We start from the raw sequence: 15,451 nt of genomic DNA, 5'->3' as shown, positions 1-15,451 counted from the left end.
CACGCGCCCCATCACAAATAACACTAATATACAGACCGGCTAAGATGCAGCTAAAAATTTGTCAAACATGCTACACTTGTTTAATTTGCACACCCAATTTGAACTCAGTTCAGACTAGTCAGGAAAACATCAAGTGTCATGAAGATCAAATCCGCATGATACGAACAAAGAAACCGCCTGATGAATGAACAAAGTTTGTTTATATCAACAAACTGACCTCCATGGTCTTCCACAATAACAGCATATCAAAAATCTTTGTGATGAGCTTCTTGATGGTCTTCCACGCTGACACTAGTACATTACTAGTACATCTCTATACATGGGAAAAACTGCATACAAGAATCATGTGATGAGCTTCAAACCAGCTATGCAACACAAGTACTGTATTTGTTGGTATAAAGATGCTGCAACATGGTTGGTCCTTCTCCTTCTCCCGGGCTTGGAACCGGCTATGCCCACGAAATAAGTATTACATTTGTCCTCACATAGGCGGAGTTACCTACTCTACTAAAACAAAATTCACATAAAAGTATAGACGTGTTTGCCCAAATGTAGCTAACCATTACAAGCCAAATGAAGGAACTTTTGGATTTTTGTTTTTCTCTCTTTTTTTGCTTTTTGTGTTTTCATCATTTTTTTTGGAATTTTTTTCCTTTTACTATTTTTTTTATGATTTTCTCCCAAAGAAGGTACATCACATGCTGCGCCTATTGCGATGGAAGATCAAGACCTCTTCAGACTAAACAGCCTACAAAAAGGTAAACAAGCACTGAATAAGAAACAGTGGACCATGATCACATATATGAAGATACTAACGCGGGTAGAAGAGATGCTAGGTGAGATATACATGCTCAAGACAACAAAGACGCATGCATTTATCAGACAGTAACTCTCCATGAAGATTAACACATGATCACTACCGTCGGAAGAGCGACAAAGAAATCAGACCTAGTAAACAATTAACCAGGGCACTTATATATAATTTTGTATGCAATCAGATTATCTAACAAAGAGCTCTGTTCGGAAATGTATAAAAGCACAGCCCCCTGCCATGTAGTAGAGCTGGGCGTGGCAGCAACTCTCAACCCAAAAGAGTGCAATACTACGATCAGGTAACTGAGAGAGAGAAAAAAAAACTAAAAATCGCTTACAAACATAAAAGTAGGACTACTAAATATTGCTTACAGATTCTTTAGACCCTAACATGAACTAGTACTTGAGACATACTATAGAGTGTGGCAGAGCAAAGCACTAACATGAATCGAACTAGATAACGAATAGAAACCCAAATATGTATTATATGGGTGCAATTGGGCATACCTCAGTCTTCAGAATCCATACAGCAACGCTGCTAATCAAGCCCGGTCGTACACATCCAGGTCTTCATCGTGAAGCTTTTGGCACTGCCGTTGGAGCCCAGACACCCAGAGCTCAGACATCTCTTGCATATCCTCATCCAACCACAGCTGCCGCAAGCTTCCCAGCCCCTCAACACACCTTAGCTTTGGACAATGTTCTACACGTAGCCTCCCCACGCGAGGAAGGTTCGAGACCCTCTCTAAGTCATCACATCGTGAGATTAAAAGCACCTCCGAGAGGAACGGGAGGTCCTCCACCACCTTCAAGCTGCTTGCTCCTCTCAATCCGAGCAGTTCCAAGCAGGTGGCCTCCTGTCCAAGCTGTCGTGGGAGAGCTCTCAGCTTGGGGCAGCCTCCAAGTTCCAACCTCTTCAAGCGTGGCAGCACCTGCACCCTTGGAGACGGGGCTTCCCCTTTTCGAATCTCAGCAGATCCATCCTCCTCCCCTTCCATAGATGCTGCCGCTGCATTTCCTTCTTCAACAAAGGACCACTCCTCCCAGTTGGGCATATCCCTGATGACCAACGATTCCAGCCTGGGGAAAGCAACTGCCACCGTGGATTTGGGATTATCTCCCCTGCAGCCCACGAATTCGGGCCCAATCTTGGTAACTGCTGCTGCTCCTTCAATTCTCAGGTATTTTAGGTTTGGTAGTTGCCAGAGTGGGGGAAGATGCACACAGGAATTGCAGTCTATGAGCTTCAAGTATTTCACTGAGACCAAATGGGTGGAACCAAGCCAGGTGGGGAACTTTCTACCAAAGAAATCAACGATAAGTAGATCTTCCAGGTTGTGTGGAGGGATAAGCTGCTCAAAGATCTTCTCAATGTGTCCAACATCTTCTTCTGAATAAGATTCAATTAGATGTTTCGTGCACTGTAGATTCAAAACTTTGAGATATTTTTTGTCTATTAGTAATGAATCTGTACTGCAAGTTGTTGCTCTTTCCAGTTTGATTAGGTCAAGACGCCTTAGATTTGAGAGATGCCTCAACTCTTCCAAATTCCATCCGTCTTGCGTCTCACGACTAACAGTTTCACCACCAATAGGAAATCCTTCCAAATCGTTGAGGGACACTAATTTACCAATACCTTTTGGAACCTGATTTATGTCTGTATAATCCATACCAAGGCGCCTTAAATTAATTAATTTAGTGATCGCCAGAGGAAGGTTGTGCAAACCTTTGCACATTTGCAAGTTCAGTATCTGAAGGTTCATGAGATAGCCAATTGACTCTGGAAGACAAGATATATTTGTACCATTGAGATCAAGAAGTCGTAGAAGATTTAACTTTGCAATGCAATCTGGGATGGTTTGTATGGATGAACCAGCAAGATCCAAAACACGAAGATGTAAAAGTTTCTTGAAATTTGAATTACCAACTCCTTGGGAGACCGCATAAGGAATTCTCAAAGTTCTCATTTTGTGATTTCCCCTGTCCACTATAGGGAGCACTAACATATCCTTGTTCGTGACTATTGAAAGGCGTCGCAATTTAGACATGCTTTGACCGCCTATTAATTCAGTATCACCAACAAAACATTCTTCTCTCGATAAATAACAAGCAAGCTGCCTTAAGAGGTCATGCATTTTGCAGTTAGTATGGTCAAAAGTTGAACCATCTGGTTGGAGGAGATTCCGGTGGATTAGTTCGTAGTAGTACTCTTCTGCTGTTTCTTCACTCAGTTGGCCTTGTTGCTCCTCTACAAAGCCTTCAGCGACCCATAACCTGACAATATCATCACGCACGATGGTAGCATCTTCAGGGAACAGAGCACAATAAAGAAAACACTGCTTCAGATGATGTGGTAATTCATTGTAGCTTACATACAAAGACCTTTCTATTTCATCGGGAAGTTTGCTCTGGGATAAAGTAAAACTTTTGCTCAGAATCTTTTTCCATTCATTCTCTGTTTGATCTTTGCTTGCCAAAACACTAGCAAGGACCTTTATTGCAAGAGGAAGGTAACCACATTTATGAATGATCTCAATCCCTGTGTTTCTTAGATTCTGCACTTCTTCCTCTTGGTCAATACCCATGCTCTTCCAAAGGAGCTCCCACCCCACCTCTATGGACATGAGATCAACTCGATGGGTATGTTGAGCACCTATTTTCATTGCAAATGTATCATCTCGTGTTGTCGCCAAAATTACTCCTGCAGTTGCTTTGTGTAATGAAGTTCTTAGTAGATTGGTCCATACATTGGACTGCCACATATCATCTAGAACAAGAAAGAAACTATTGCCCTCAATTGTTTCTGCAATTTTGCTCTGAAGCTCTGGTATGGTTTCACCTTGCTCTTCATGCACTCCGAAATTTCGGAGAATCTCCTTCAGAATATTAGCTTCATTGTAATTTTGAGAAACACAAATCCAGGCATGTTTCTTGAAGTTTCCTTTTATTTTTTGATCATTGTATATTTTCTGGGCTAGTGTTGTCTTACCAACTCCTCCAGTCCCAACAATAGCCAACTTATAATCCTTATTTTTGTTATGTGCAAGCACCAACTCAACCAATTTCTTACTAGAATATCTGATCTCCTTTCCCACAAGGTTGGGTTCAACAAGGTGTGATCTTTTTCTCCAATTTGGAACAGAGATTTCTCCATTTGGTGCTGTGTTATGAAGTGTTAAAAAAATGTTATCCTTGGAAATCTTCTCTATTCTTTTGTTGAGGCTTCTAATTTGGACGGCAATCTCATGACGAATCTGGATATTATGAAAGCAAGACAAGGGTGAGAAGCCACTGCATAGAGTTGATTTTCTTGAGGATGAAGGATTGTCTACTAGTAGCTTGCTTCCTTTAAACCTTGCCAGATCAATAATATTGTCAGCATCATACATGGCATCTCTAAGCTCACCGAGCCAATTGCTAACTGCAGACTCTTGTATGCTTCTCTGCTCAGCATCACTAACAAAACATTGTATTTGCTTCATTCTTCGTTGCAGTTCTGTAAGCTCTTGTTTGACTCCCAGTATTAGTACCGCCTCGTCGGTAGCAAGTTCTTGAATCTTTTTTATACATGACCCAATAAAAGGAAATAATATGGTTGCCATCACATGTACCTTTAAATACTAGGCAACTCCCTTGTGTCCTGTCAATTAACGAAGATCAAGAACATGATCTGAAAGGTGTACAAAGTTTGCAACGTTAAATTATGTTCTTCCGATGGATTGGCAAGATATAAAACTGCATGTTCGACTCTGTATTTGTACAGGAGCTACTAAAAAGGGGTAAACTACTCGAGTATGTACTCTCAAACCACCGAATATACGATAAATTGAGAACAGAGGACAATATTAGTGTAAAATTGCTAAGTTGATCAAAACAAAATACACTTTATGCACTCTTTTTTCGAGAAAAAGCAAAGCTTGCGTCTCGATGCATTGATAAAAAAAATGTATTTACAAGCACAAGAACAGGCCGACACAACCGAGCACTCAAAACAAGAACACGACCAACGACCGCTAGATTAGCATTACAACCAACGCAACCAAACAACCAAATACACAAAGTACAGGATAGTGAAGAAGGCGCCGCGGCCCGTCGGCCTCGCAGAACTCGAAGACAAGCCCGTGAGGCATCTCGTCCACTGTAGAAGCCTTCGGCCGCCGATCACCGCGCTCGTCCCGAACATTGCGCCACCATATCTCACCACTTCACTGTTGGTCACAACAAACGCCCAGTTTCGTCGGTCGATACTCGTCGAGTGCATTTCCCCATGCGACCAAGATGCAGCAGCACGGGATCCTCCGCTAACCACTATCCTTGTCATCCAAGGTGGCGCACTTGCACGATGTCGGTGTGCCCAAAGCTTGCTCGCTAAAGCCAACGCGTGTGCCAGCGGAACACACTCCAGCCAAGGGTTATCCTCCAAGAACAACGCCTCCAACAAGGGAGCGACGTCACCAACGTCACCCTCGTCTGATCCGGCAAGCCAAATCTGGGTTTTCACCCTAAGGATTGGACCACAGGGCATGGAGGTTAGCCAGGGCTCCTCGACGACGCCACCAAGGAGGGAACGACGCCCGAGAACGTCGCCGACGTCGGCACCGACAAAGGTCAGGCAAGGTTTTCACCCGGAGCGCCATGAGCAAAACAGATGTAACCAAGGTAACGCAAAGGAACAGCGGCAAAGTCTAAACAATGCCGACAACCACACTAGTGCAAGAAACTGGATGACCCACCGTCCCGCCTTCAGAGGCCACCACACGCCGCGCAACTTGGCGCATGCACTAGCCACAATACCAACCCCGGAAGGCGTTGGCACATGGCCCAAACGGCCTGTGCACACGACAACACCCCGAGCTAGAGCCCAGCGAAGCACCCGCTGCCAGCCCTGAGGTACTGCCGGATGGGCGCAAAGGCGCACGTCGCACAACCTGCGACAAACCTGCGACGCGGCACCGGTGACCACATCAGGCCACACACCAACGCCCGCCTCTCTTCGAGCACTGGCCAACCACGTGCGGCCCGCAAAGCCGGCCAACACACACCAAGCACGCCACCTGAGCCATCTCCCGAACCACCCGCAACCTCCAACCACACCCTCGCAGGCGCGGACTGCCGGCAACAAGCAACATCGCAGCAGCGGCATATGCCGTCCGGCCTGACGGGGCAGCGCCCTGCCACACACCGGGCGCACTGTTCAACCAACAGTGCATCACCAACAGCAGGGGCGCTCGCCGTCCAGAACCGCCACAGCGCCCAAGCACGTGCCTTCCGGCCACAACACGACCCGCCGCTGCCTGCACAAGCAACAGCCACCAATCAGCGCCAGGCGCAGCAAGCCCATCACACGACCCTGCCGCACGCGAGCCGTCGAGCACCTGCGTCGCCGCGAATCAGGCCGCCGTCGCCGGAACCGTGCTACCGCGAAACTGTGAGCCACCGCGTGCTTGCGCCGCCGCGTGCAAGACCACGCACCTGCACAGCAACGGGTGGATCCACCGTCACCGGAATCGCGCCGCCTCGGGTCGTGCCCCTGCCGCCCGAATCGAGCCATCACGCGAGCCTGAGGGAGAGCGAGGGAAGAGGACGGGCGGAGAGGAGGAGATGGTGGGGCGGCTAGAAGGCCCTGCCACCGCCGCGGGCCGGCCAGCGGCCGCCGGTGGTAGCGGCAAGGGGAGAGAACGCGGGGGAGAAGGGAGGTTGGGGTGGCGGTGGGGGGTCGCCCCGTGAGTCGCAGGAGCGGCTCGCGGGGCGCTAGGGTTGGGTGTAAGAGGCTCCTCACACTTTATGCACTTATGAACACCGGGCTATATTTAGTATGGTTAGACATAATGATCAGTGTATTGTTAGCACTTGAGTGATCCACGATGTTATACATTTGACGCAATACAAGAAAGAGTGCTTATGTTGCCGGTACGAATCACCAACTTAACTTTTATTAAGAAGGGCATTACGAACTATAATCTCTTATGATGCTCGATGGATTTACTTTCATGATTAACACCTAAACCTAACAACTGGAAAGCTTTCAGAACTCCTGTTGACAAACAGGGCCTACCTTGAAAGACATCTCTCCAAACAAGGCCGTCAAATCATCCAGTGGGCAGTAGTCAGCCTCTGATGATCAACTCGATCATTACTAACGGATATCAGGAAATAATCACAATACTTTCTTTGCAATGAACTGGTAAGGGGGAAATAAACATGGATCTATCAGAAGGATGGTTCCATATCTATAAACAACATGAGAAGAAAAATTCTTATGATAAATATGATACTAGAAACACAGTATACAAAAATTAAACTGAATGGAAGTCGACAAAAGACACTTACATCTCCTGACGATAGAATGAGTGAGACGACGAAAGGATTATGTAGAAGTCTGGTGAGGTTTCAGTGGAAACCTTGGTCCACATAGAGTACCAGCTTGTCCCACTGCATCTACAACTTCAAGAATCAGCTTGGGGCCACAAAACATGGGACAAGATTTTTTTTGTGTGTGTTTTTGAACCCCCGACCTGAATTTTCGTTACAGACTACAGTATGAAGAGCAGAGGTTACGTGCAGACAAATATAGCTCTTCCTAGACTGGAGCCAAAGGCCACGAAAAACAATCCTATCGCGGTGCTTCCGAAGCTGCCAGCAGCACACTAGAGTTAACGAGATGGAGAAAAAAAGAGGTTTTGAAAGCGAATAAAGTTGTATTAATTCTTAGCAGAATCCAGCATCGTTCTCTCCCTGAAACAGAGAACAAAAAAATATGAAGCCTCTAGGAAAGTATTGAAGCAAATGGTGCCGCATGAAGCAACTAATGCTGCTGGCCGGCCCTTGGCCCCTTGTAATTTACACAAGCTGCACACTTTAGAACTAGTCAATATTGTCATTACGTAGTAGCCTCTCCTGGGAAATTCAGTCCAGTAGTGTCTCCTGTGCATCTGATTATGATATTCCGTTGGTACGTAAAGAGATATATAGAAGTTAAAAACCGAAGACCCTGTTTGATACCTCTTTTTTACATTGCCCTGTTTGATAATCCAGTTTGTACACAAAGGGCCCGTCATATCGCATAGGCCAGTTTTCTGTGGGCCATTTGTCTTGAAAGTCTTTCCCCGGCCACCTCTCAAAAAAGAAAAAGAAAACGCTCTTGTTTGAGGCACCTCTGAACCTTAAACAGGCTGAAGAACTGTGTTAAGTTATTTCTACATGGTCGAGATCCATTGCATGATTCATTCCAAGTAGATGTTTAGGATAGGGAACCTATCATATTTATTCTGGTCTTAGCAAAATGAATTTAAAGATATTCTCGTCAATCGGATGTCTCTTTCAGAATTTTGGTCCGGAATACATTCCATTCAATCACCTCCTCAGATGTCCTAGCAAATATGTGCCGATGATGTTCTGCAGATAATTCCATTAAAAAAGGACTTGTGATTCTGCAGTCAATAGTTCCTACAAGAACAGAACTACCAAACTGAATTAATCGGAGAGTAACTAACATAATTAGGTGAAGGGCTGTGAGACAGGTCGTCGGATCGAGCAAGAAAGAAAGTTAACAAGTCTTGCATTGGGACACATGATAAGATGAAAGGCAACCTGTGAGACTTATCCCACTGCGTGTACAGCAGCATACCAAGTTCCAGTGTGGGGGCGCGGAACTTGGGATAAGAAATTATGTTTTTTTTTTTGAATCCCCACCTGAATTTTCATTGCAGATTACAGCATGAAGAGCAGAGGTTACATGCAGACAAATACAGCACATTAGAGTTAACGAGGCCAAGAAAAAGAAAAGTTTTAAATCCCCTCCATATTAGAGTCAATAGTTCTCTCCACGAAACAGACAAGGAAATATGAAGCCTCCAAGAAAGTATTGATGCGTATGGTGCAGCAAGAAGCAAGATTTGAGGATTGATGGGAAGGGAATGATAAATTGACAGGAGGCAAAGGCCGGCTCTTGTCTTGGCCCCTTGTTCTCTCTTAGCTGCAACTAGGCCGCCTAAGCATCAATGCATCATCCTACAGTGGTCTCAAAAAAATTATTTTCTCTCAAAATTCCAGGCCTGCCAAAATTTTGTTCAAGGTACTAATGAAAATTACTTTTAGAAATTGTCGCAACAAGCCCCCGCCTCGTGCCCATCCAAGCCACACTGAATGGACTGAAGAACACGGCTTCGCCATGATCACCTCGGGAGGGTAATAAAGTTTTCATCCAGCTACAAAATTCAACTCAGATGGAATGAATTCGGTTCTATCGACAGCATCCTGGATGCAGAAGCCAAGGCCCGAGGGTAATAAAGTTTCCATCCGGCTATGTGACCAATGACGACTGCCTCTTTCATCCTCCCTCCATAATTGTGCCCCCGTTTTCCTTTTGACCGGAACTACACCAGGCTCCAGATAATGATACTAACTACATAAATACTCCCTCCGTTCCTAAATACCTGTCGCTGTTTTAGTGCAAGTTTGTTCTAAAACAGCGACAGGTATTTAGGAACGGAGGGAGTACAGGATACCTTTACATCACTGCGAGGTGCAGAGTTGCAGATTTTATAACTAGTCAAGTCTTTGAAAGCCAAAAGTAGCCACTGCAGTAGAGAAGAATATATACCTGAATGTGGGGAAATATATACTTGATAACTGATAAGCCAATATATGTTCAGTGAATCAACGCCTTTGAGCTTCCCTGCATATATAAAATAATGACTAAATCCGATACAGTCTTGATTGTTCACAGTTGAGGTTCGTCCGCATATGCATTGGCTGCTAACGGGCGATGTGGTCATCCCCTTGTCCCTTGTGCAGATTGCAGTTTTGAGAGGACTCAGTGCTGCAAATTGTTACACGGTGGATTTAATCGCACGTACCGTACCTGATGGCAACAAGCCACCAATTTAATCCCCTGCAGTGGAGTCATAGAATTTACACTAGGAATCAGTTCATACAAACATGTCGAGAAATGCAGCAAAAAAATAAGACGACCCTTCCATCAACCCCCTGTCTAATTCAGCATTGTTCATGCAATTCGCGCATCTGATAAGCAGTCAACACCAAATTAACCCTAGGTCGGTGACAGCAAGCAACATGCTACCGAATGTATGCAAATTATTCACCTAACCCTGTAACGACTAAAAGCACAAGGAACAAAGGAAGAAATCAAAGCACATCAGAACAAGGAAATTAGTCGACAGCAGTAACAGCAATCATAAGCTGTGCCAGGGATCTAATTCTACCCTTCATCATTCAGCTCCTCCCACTGCTTGCTCACCATTAAACACAAGATAATTCTTACCGTTCCATCCAATCTTTACGGAAACAGTATGAAGGAGTTGCTCGGCCGATTGGATTGGCTACTGCATAATTTTATCGGCAATGCTCAAATTAAAACATGCTTCAGTGGGTACTTCCGCCGTCTCGGTACAACAACTAAGCTTTGATATAGTCAGTCCTCCTGCAGATAATCAATCCGATATATATACTCCTTAGTACCTATCGGCCCCCTCGATGCAACCCTATCGTCGACTTCTTGGGATTACTCGGAATCGAGACGGGGAGCGGACGGAGGAGGACGCACGGAAGTTTCCGTTCCATTGGCGGCGGCGCCGCAGAGATAGAAGGATGGATGGAGTGGCAACGGGAACGGGGAAGAAGAAGCTAGAACGATGTTTGGGCTTTCCTTCCTGGGCTTTGTATGACACAGCCGGGATGGGCCGCATGGGCTTCTTATTCCTCAGTTGATTCTCTAGTTGCTACGTACGCATCCATGATTAAATTCTTCAGAAGCATCCACGCGACAGATTTCTGCAACGAAATTCAGAAAACCAAATTCTTCTGCTCAAAACCAACTGGCCTGCGGTGATTTAATTTCCAGAGCAATTATCACAGATGCAAGGACTAGGTGCAAATCTGTCCTCAGAAAACAGGACACCCTCTCGTGAAATATATAGCAGCTAAAATAAAACCACATCATGTCCTCAAACGCCCTCTTCAGAAACCTTCGCATCATCTACTCATTGAGCCGGCTAGCAGTCTCCACCTCGAATTCAGCTCGGACTCACCGAGAAGACTGACTACAGCCCAGGAACAGGATATGGTAATTCCTTCCTGCCACATATATCAGCAACTGTAAAATTGCTCCACAGGCATGCACATTGCCCAACTGTGTCTTCCGCAAAAAACAATACGAGTACAGCTCTCTGTCTACTGAACAAACAGGCCATGGTTTGGTAAACACCGTGACCAAACAGCTGATTAAAATGTGCCTTCACAAGCAAATTAAACAATTACAGGCATAAGCATGATTACAAATGTTTTCTCAAACGTAATTACAAACATATAGAAGTTTGGAAAACTGCAGTAGAGTGTTAATGTTGCAGTTCTGTTACGGTCTGAGACGGACGGCATGAAAACTGAAGAAAATTATTTCTAACAAGTTCATCACAACACAATATTAGTAGTTTTTATTAGAATAAAAACTGGAGTGAGTGCAGGAGCATATACAAAGATAATAGGTTGGTTACACTATATAAACCTTATTTAGTGAGAGGATTAACACACACTTTTAAGGAAATGAACGGTAAAGAAAACAGGCATAATTCACACATAACAGTACACAATCTGAAATGCATCCAGTACGGCAGTGACTTTCTACTCTGGGGGCATGAATATTTGAGCAGATACTTAATAGTACTACACAAAACTAAATGCCAACCAGTGTTCAGTATCCATACCTTGTACCAGCGTGCCATCTAAGCAGTTATTATCTCAACCTCTAGGCCATGTGTAGATATCCAGGTCATCACCGTGAAGCTTCAAGTGCTGCTCTTGAAGCCCCGGCACCCACTTTGAAGAGATGTCCTGCATACCATCGTCCAACCACAGCTGCTGCAAACTTCCCAACCCCTCAACACACGTCAACTCTGGGCAACGACTCAGACGCAGCTCTTTCAATTTATTGAGGTTTGAGACCCTCTCCAGACCCTTGCAATCCACGATCCAAAGCGCCTCAGAGAGGAACGGGAGGTCCTCCACCACCTTCAAGCTGCTTGCTCCTCTCAATGCGAGCAGTTCCAAGCAGGTGGCCTCCTGTCCAAGCTGTCGTGGGAGAGCTCTCAGCTTGGGGCAGTCCAAAAGTTCCAACGTCTTCAAGCATGGAAGCACCTGCAACCTTGGAGACGGGGCTTCCCCTTTTCGAATCTCAGCAGATCCGTCCTCTTCCCCTTCCATAGATGCTGCCGCTGCATCTCCTTCTTCAACAAAGGACCACTCCTCCCAGTTGGGCATATCCCGGATGATCAACGTTTCAAGTTTGGGGAAAGCAACTGCCACCGTGGATCTGGGATTTCCCTCCCTGCAGCAGCCCACGAATTCGGGCCCAATCTTGGTAACTGCTGCTGCTCCGTCAATTCTCAGGTATTTTAGGTTTGGTAGTTGCCAGAGTGGGGGAAGATGCACACAGGAATTCCAGTCTATGAGCTTCAAGTATTTCACTGAGACCAAATGGGTGGTACCAAGCCAGGTGGGAAACCTTCGACCAAATAAATCGGCAATAGATAGATCTTCCAGGTTGTGTGGAGGGATAAGCTGCTCAAAGATCTTCTCAATATTGCCAACATCATCTTCTGAATAAGATTCAACCGGATGTTTCGTGCAACATAGATTCAAAATTGTGAGATATTTTTTGTCTATTAGCAATGAATCTGTACAAGTCGTTGCTCTTTCCAATTTGATCATATCAAGTCTCCTTAGCTGCAACAGATGCCCCAACTCTTCCAACTTCCATCCATCTTGTGTCTTACCACTAGCACTCCCTGCACCAATAGGAAATCCTTCTAAATCATTGAGGAATGTCAATCTACCTATCCCTTCTGGAACCTGATTTATTGGTGTATCTTCCAGGCCAAGGCGCCTTAAGTTGCACAACCGGGTGATTGTCGAAGGAAGGCTGTGTAGAGCATCACACCTTTGCAAGTTTAATATCTGAAGGTTTATCAGAGAGCCGATGGACTCTGGAAGACAGGATATTTCTGTACCATCGAGGTTAAGCAACCGTAGATGGATTAAATTTGCAATGCAATCTGGAATTGTTTGAATGGACGAACCAGTCAGATCCAAAACACGAAGAAGCAAAAGCTTCTTGAAAAGTGAATGATCAACTCCTTGAGAGACCCCATAGAACTTTCCAAGTAAAGTCCTCAGTTTAAGATTTTCCTTGTCCATGGTAGGAAACACTAACATATCCTTCTTGGTGACAGCTGAAATGCGCCGTAGTTTAGTCATGCTTTGAGCCTCTAATGATTCAGGATCTCCACTAAAACATTCATCTCTTGATAAGTAGCAAGCAAGCTGCCTTAAGAGGTCATGCATTTTGCAGCTAGTATGGTCAAAAGTTGAACCATCTGGTTGGAGGAGATTCCTATAGATTAGCTCATAGTAGTACTCCTCTCCTGTTTCTTCTAGTAGTTGACCTTCTTGCTCCTCTATGAAGCCTTCAGCAACCCATAACCTGACAAGATCATCACGTTCGATGGTAGAATCTTCAGGATACAATGCACAATAAAGGAAACATTGCTTCAGATGATGTGGTAACTCATTATAGCTCAGATATAAAGCTCCTCCTATATCATCGTGAAGTTTGCTCTCAGACCAAGCACTGATTTTGCTCAAAATCTTTTTCCACTCGTTCTCTGTTTGATCTTTGCTTGTCAAAACACGAGCTATGACCTTGATTGCTAGGGGGAGGTAACCACATTTTTTAATAATCTCAATGCCCATGTTTCTCAGATTCTGCACTTCTTTCTCTTCAATTATGCTCATGCTCTTCCAAAGTAGCTCCCACCCCACCTCTTCTGACATAAGGTTAACTCGATGGGTATGCGCTGCATGGATATCCATTGCAATTCTATCATCTCGTGTGGTTACCAAAATAACTGATGAAGCTGCGACATATATTGGAGCCTCTATTAGATCAATCACACTAGACTTCCACACATCATCAAGAACAAGAAAGAAACTCTTGCCTTCGATTGTTTTTGCAATCTTTCTCTGGAGTTCAGCTATGGTTTCACCTTGATCTTGATATACTCCAATATTGCGGAGAATCTCCTTCAGAAGATTAACTTCATTACACTCTTGAGAAACACAAACCCATGCTTGTTTCTCAAAGACTGGTTTAATTTTTTGGTCATTGTATATTTTCTGAGCTAGTGTTGTCTTACCAACTCCTCCAGTTCCAACAATAGCGAGCCTATAATCCTTCTGTTCCTTCCCTGCAAGGACTAAATCCACCAATTTCTTGCTAGAATGCATAATCTCCTTTCCCACAAGTTTGGGTTGTACAAGATTGGAATTTTCTCTCCCTTTGGATGTTGAACCTTGGCCAGTAGGTCCAACACCAGGATGTAGAAAACTGTTTCCATGCTTTGATAGCTGCTCTACTCTGTCGTTCAGGTCTCTGATCTTAACAGCAATTTCATGACGCTTCTGAATAACAGGAAAGCAAGATAAAAACGAAATGCCGCAACATGCAGTTGAGTTTCTTGATGATGATGATGATGGGTGGTCTTTCAGTAACTTGCTTCCTTCAAATCTAGCTGAGTCAACAATGTCATCAGCATCATACATAGCATCTCTTAGATCACTAAGCCAATTGTTAACTGCTGACTCTTCTATCCTCCTTTGCTCAGCGTCATCAAGAAAGCATCGTATTTGTTTCATTGTCCCCTGCAGTTTTTTTAGTTCTTCTTTTACACCAAGAATTAGCACTGCCTTCTCTGCAATGATTTCTTGCAACTTTGTGATGCATGATCCAACCAAAGGATCTAATACAGATGCCATCAGATCAACTTGAGGAGGGAGATCCGCCGAAGCAGTAAGCGTGGGTCTTGCTCCAGAAAACTGCAAACTTGCTGGCTGCCAATGAATGTATAATATATGTTAAGATGGTTTAAAAACTACGCAATGTATATGAAATTTATGTTTTATATGGTTAATGACATCCATATATGCTTTCAGTCAAAAAAAAACATCCATATATGTTGCCCCAATAATTTACTTTGCATCTATGCTGGTAGGTCCATCCTGGTGAGGTGTTGAAGCTCAACACCTGAGATAGCAGGTTGCCTATTTAATGCCTGTTTGCGAAATGAGATTTATTACCATGAGAGTTACATGGTATCTCATACATACATAATCTCAAGTAGTTTTCACTAAGTTATAATTTTAATCTATTGCAGTATTGTTCGATCAGATAAGGTAATTGATTTCTCACACCAGTTTGGAAAATATTGGAAGCAAACAAACACTAATTGTTCTGGGTAATATAGCTTCCATTTTGAAGAAAAAAGCGAACCATATATGAAATAGGTATAAGTTTCCACAAAATGTGGGTAACACATTTGTCTACGTAAAAATTACCATCTATTTCGGTTATGTATGATAACAACGTTTATTTGTCTGCTCCACTGCAGAGAAGGGAAATACATCGTGTATGTAAAAATCAGAAGCTGCATAGCATCCTAAATATAATACTACATCATGTATCATTCCATCAGTTACATCAATGACAAATTTTCTTCCTAACCTCAGAAAATGTTCTGCAGAGTTGTAGTTTTATCTATGATGAATGGTGTAGCCATAACTCTTCCTT

General features: G+C 44.1%; 1 protein-coding gene across 21 annotated transcripts in view; it reads right to left on the bottom strand.

Annotated features, from left to right (window-relative positions):
- The window catches only part of LOC100826073 (putative disease resistance protein RGA3), a 41,772-nt gene that overhangs the window by 1,365 nt on the left and 24,956 nt on the right, over nt 1–15,451 (bottom strand). For 3 of the 21 annotated variants that reach the window (XM_014902623.2, XM_024462810.1, XM_014902626.2), the window contains 2 exons: nt 11,535–14,715; nt 10,166–11,066 (listed from right to left, as the gene is read on the bottom strand). In XM_014902623.2, coding sequence (XP_014758109.1) covers nt 11,569–14,640 — 3,072 coding nt within the window. In that variant the 5' untranslated portion in view covers nt 14,641–14,715 and the 3' untranslated portion in view covers nt 10,166–11,066; nt 11,535–11,568. Of the gene's footprint in view, nt 1–11; nt 749–1,320; nt 4,484–6,868; nt 6,995–7,143; nt 7,252–7,328; nt 9,249–9,320; nt 9,707–10,096; nt 11,067–11,534; nt 14,716–15,451 lie in introns of those variants that run through there. The other 18 variants (XM_024462814.1, XM_010240695.3, XM_024462819.1 and 15 more) reach the window with 17 other exon arrangements.

This window comes from Brachypodium distachyon, chromosome 4 (genome assembly GCF_000005505.3).
Source record: "Brachypodium distachyon strain Bd21 chromosome 4, Brachypodium_distachyon_v3.0, whole genome shotgun sequence".
Lineage (NCBI taxonomy): Eukaryota > Viridiplantae > Streptophyta > Magnoliopsida > Poales > Poaceae > Brachypodium > Brachypodium distachyon.
This window is presented reverse-complemented; position numbering and strand designations above follow the sequence as displayed.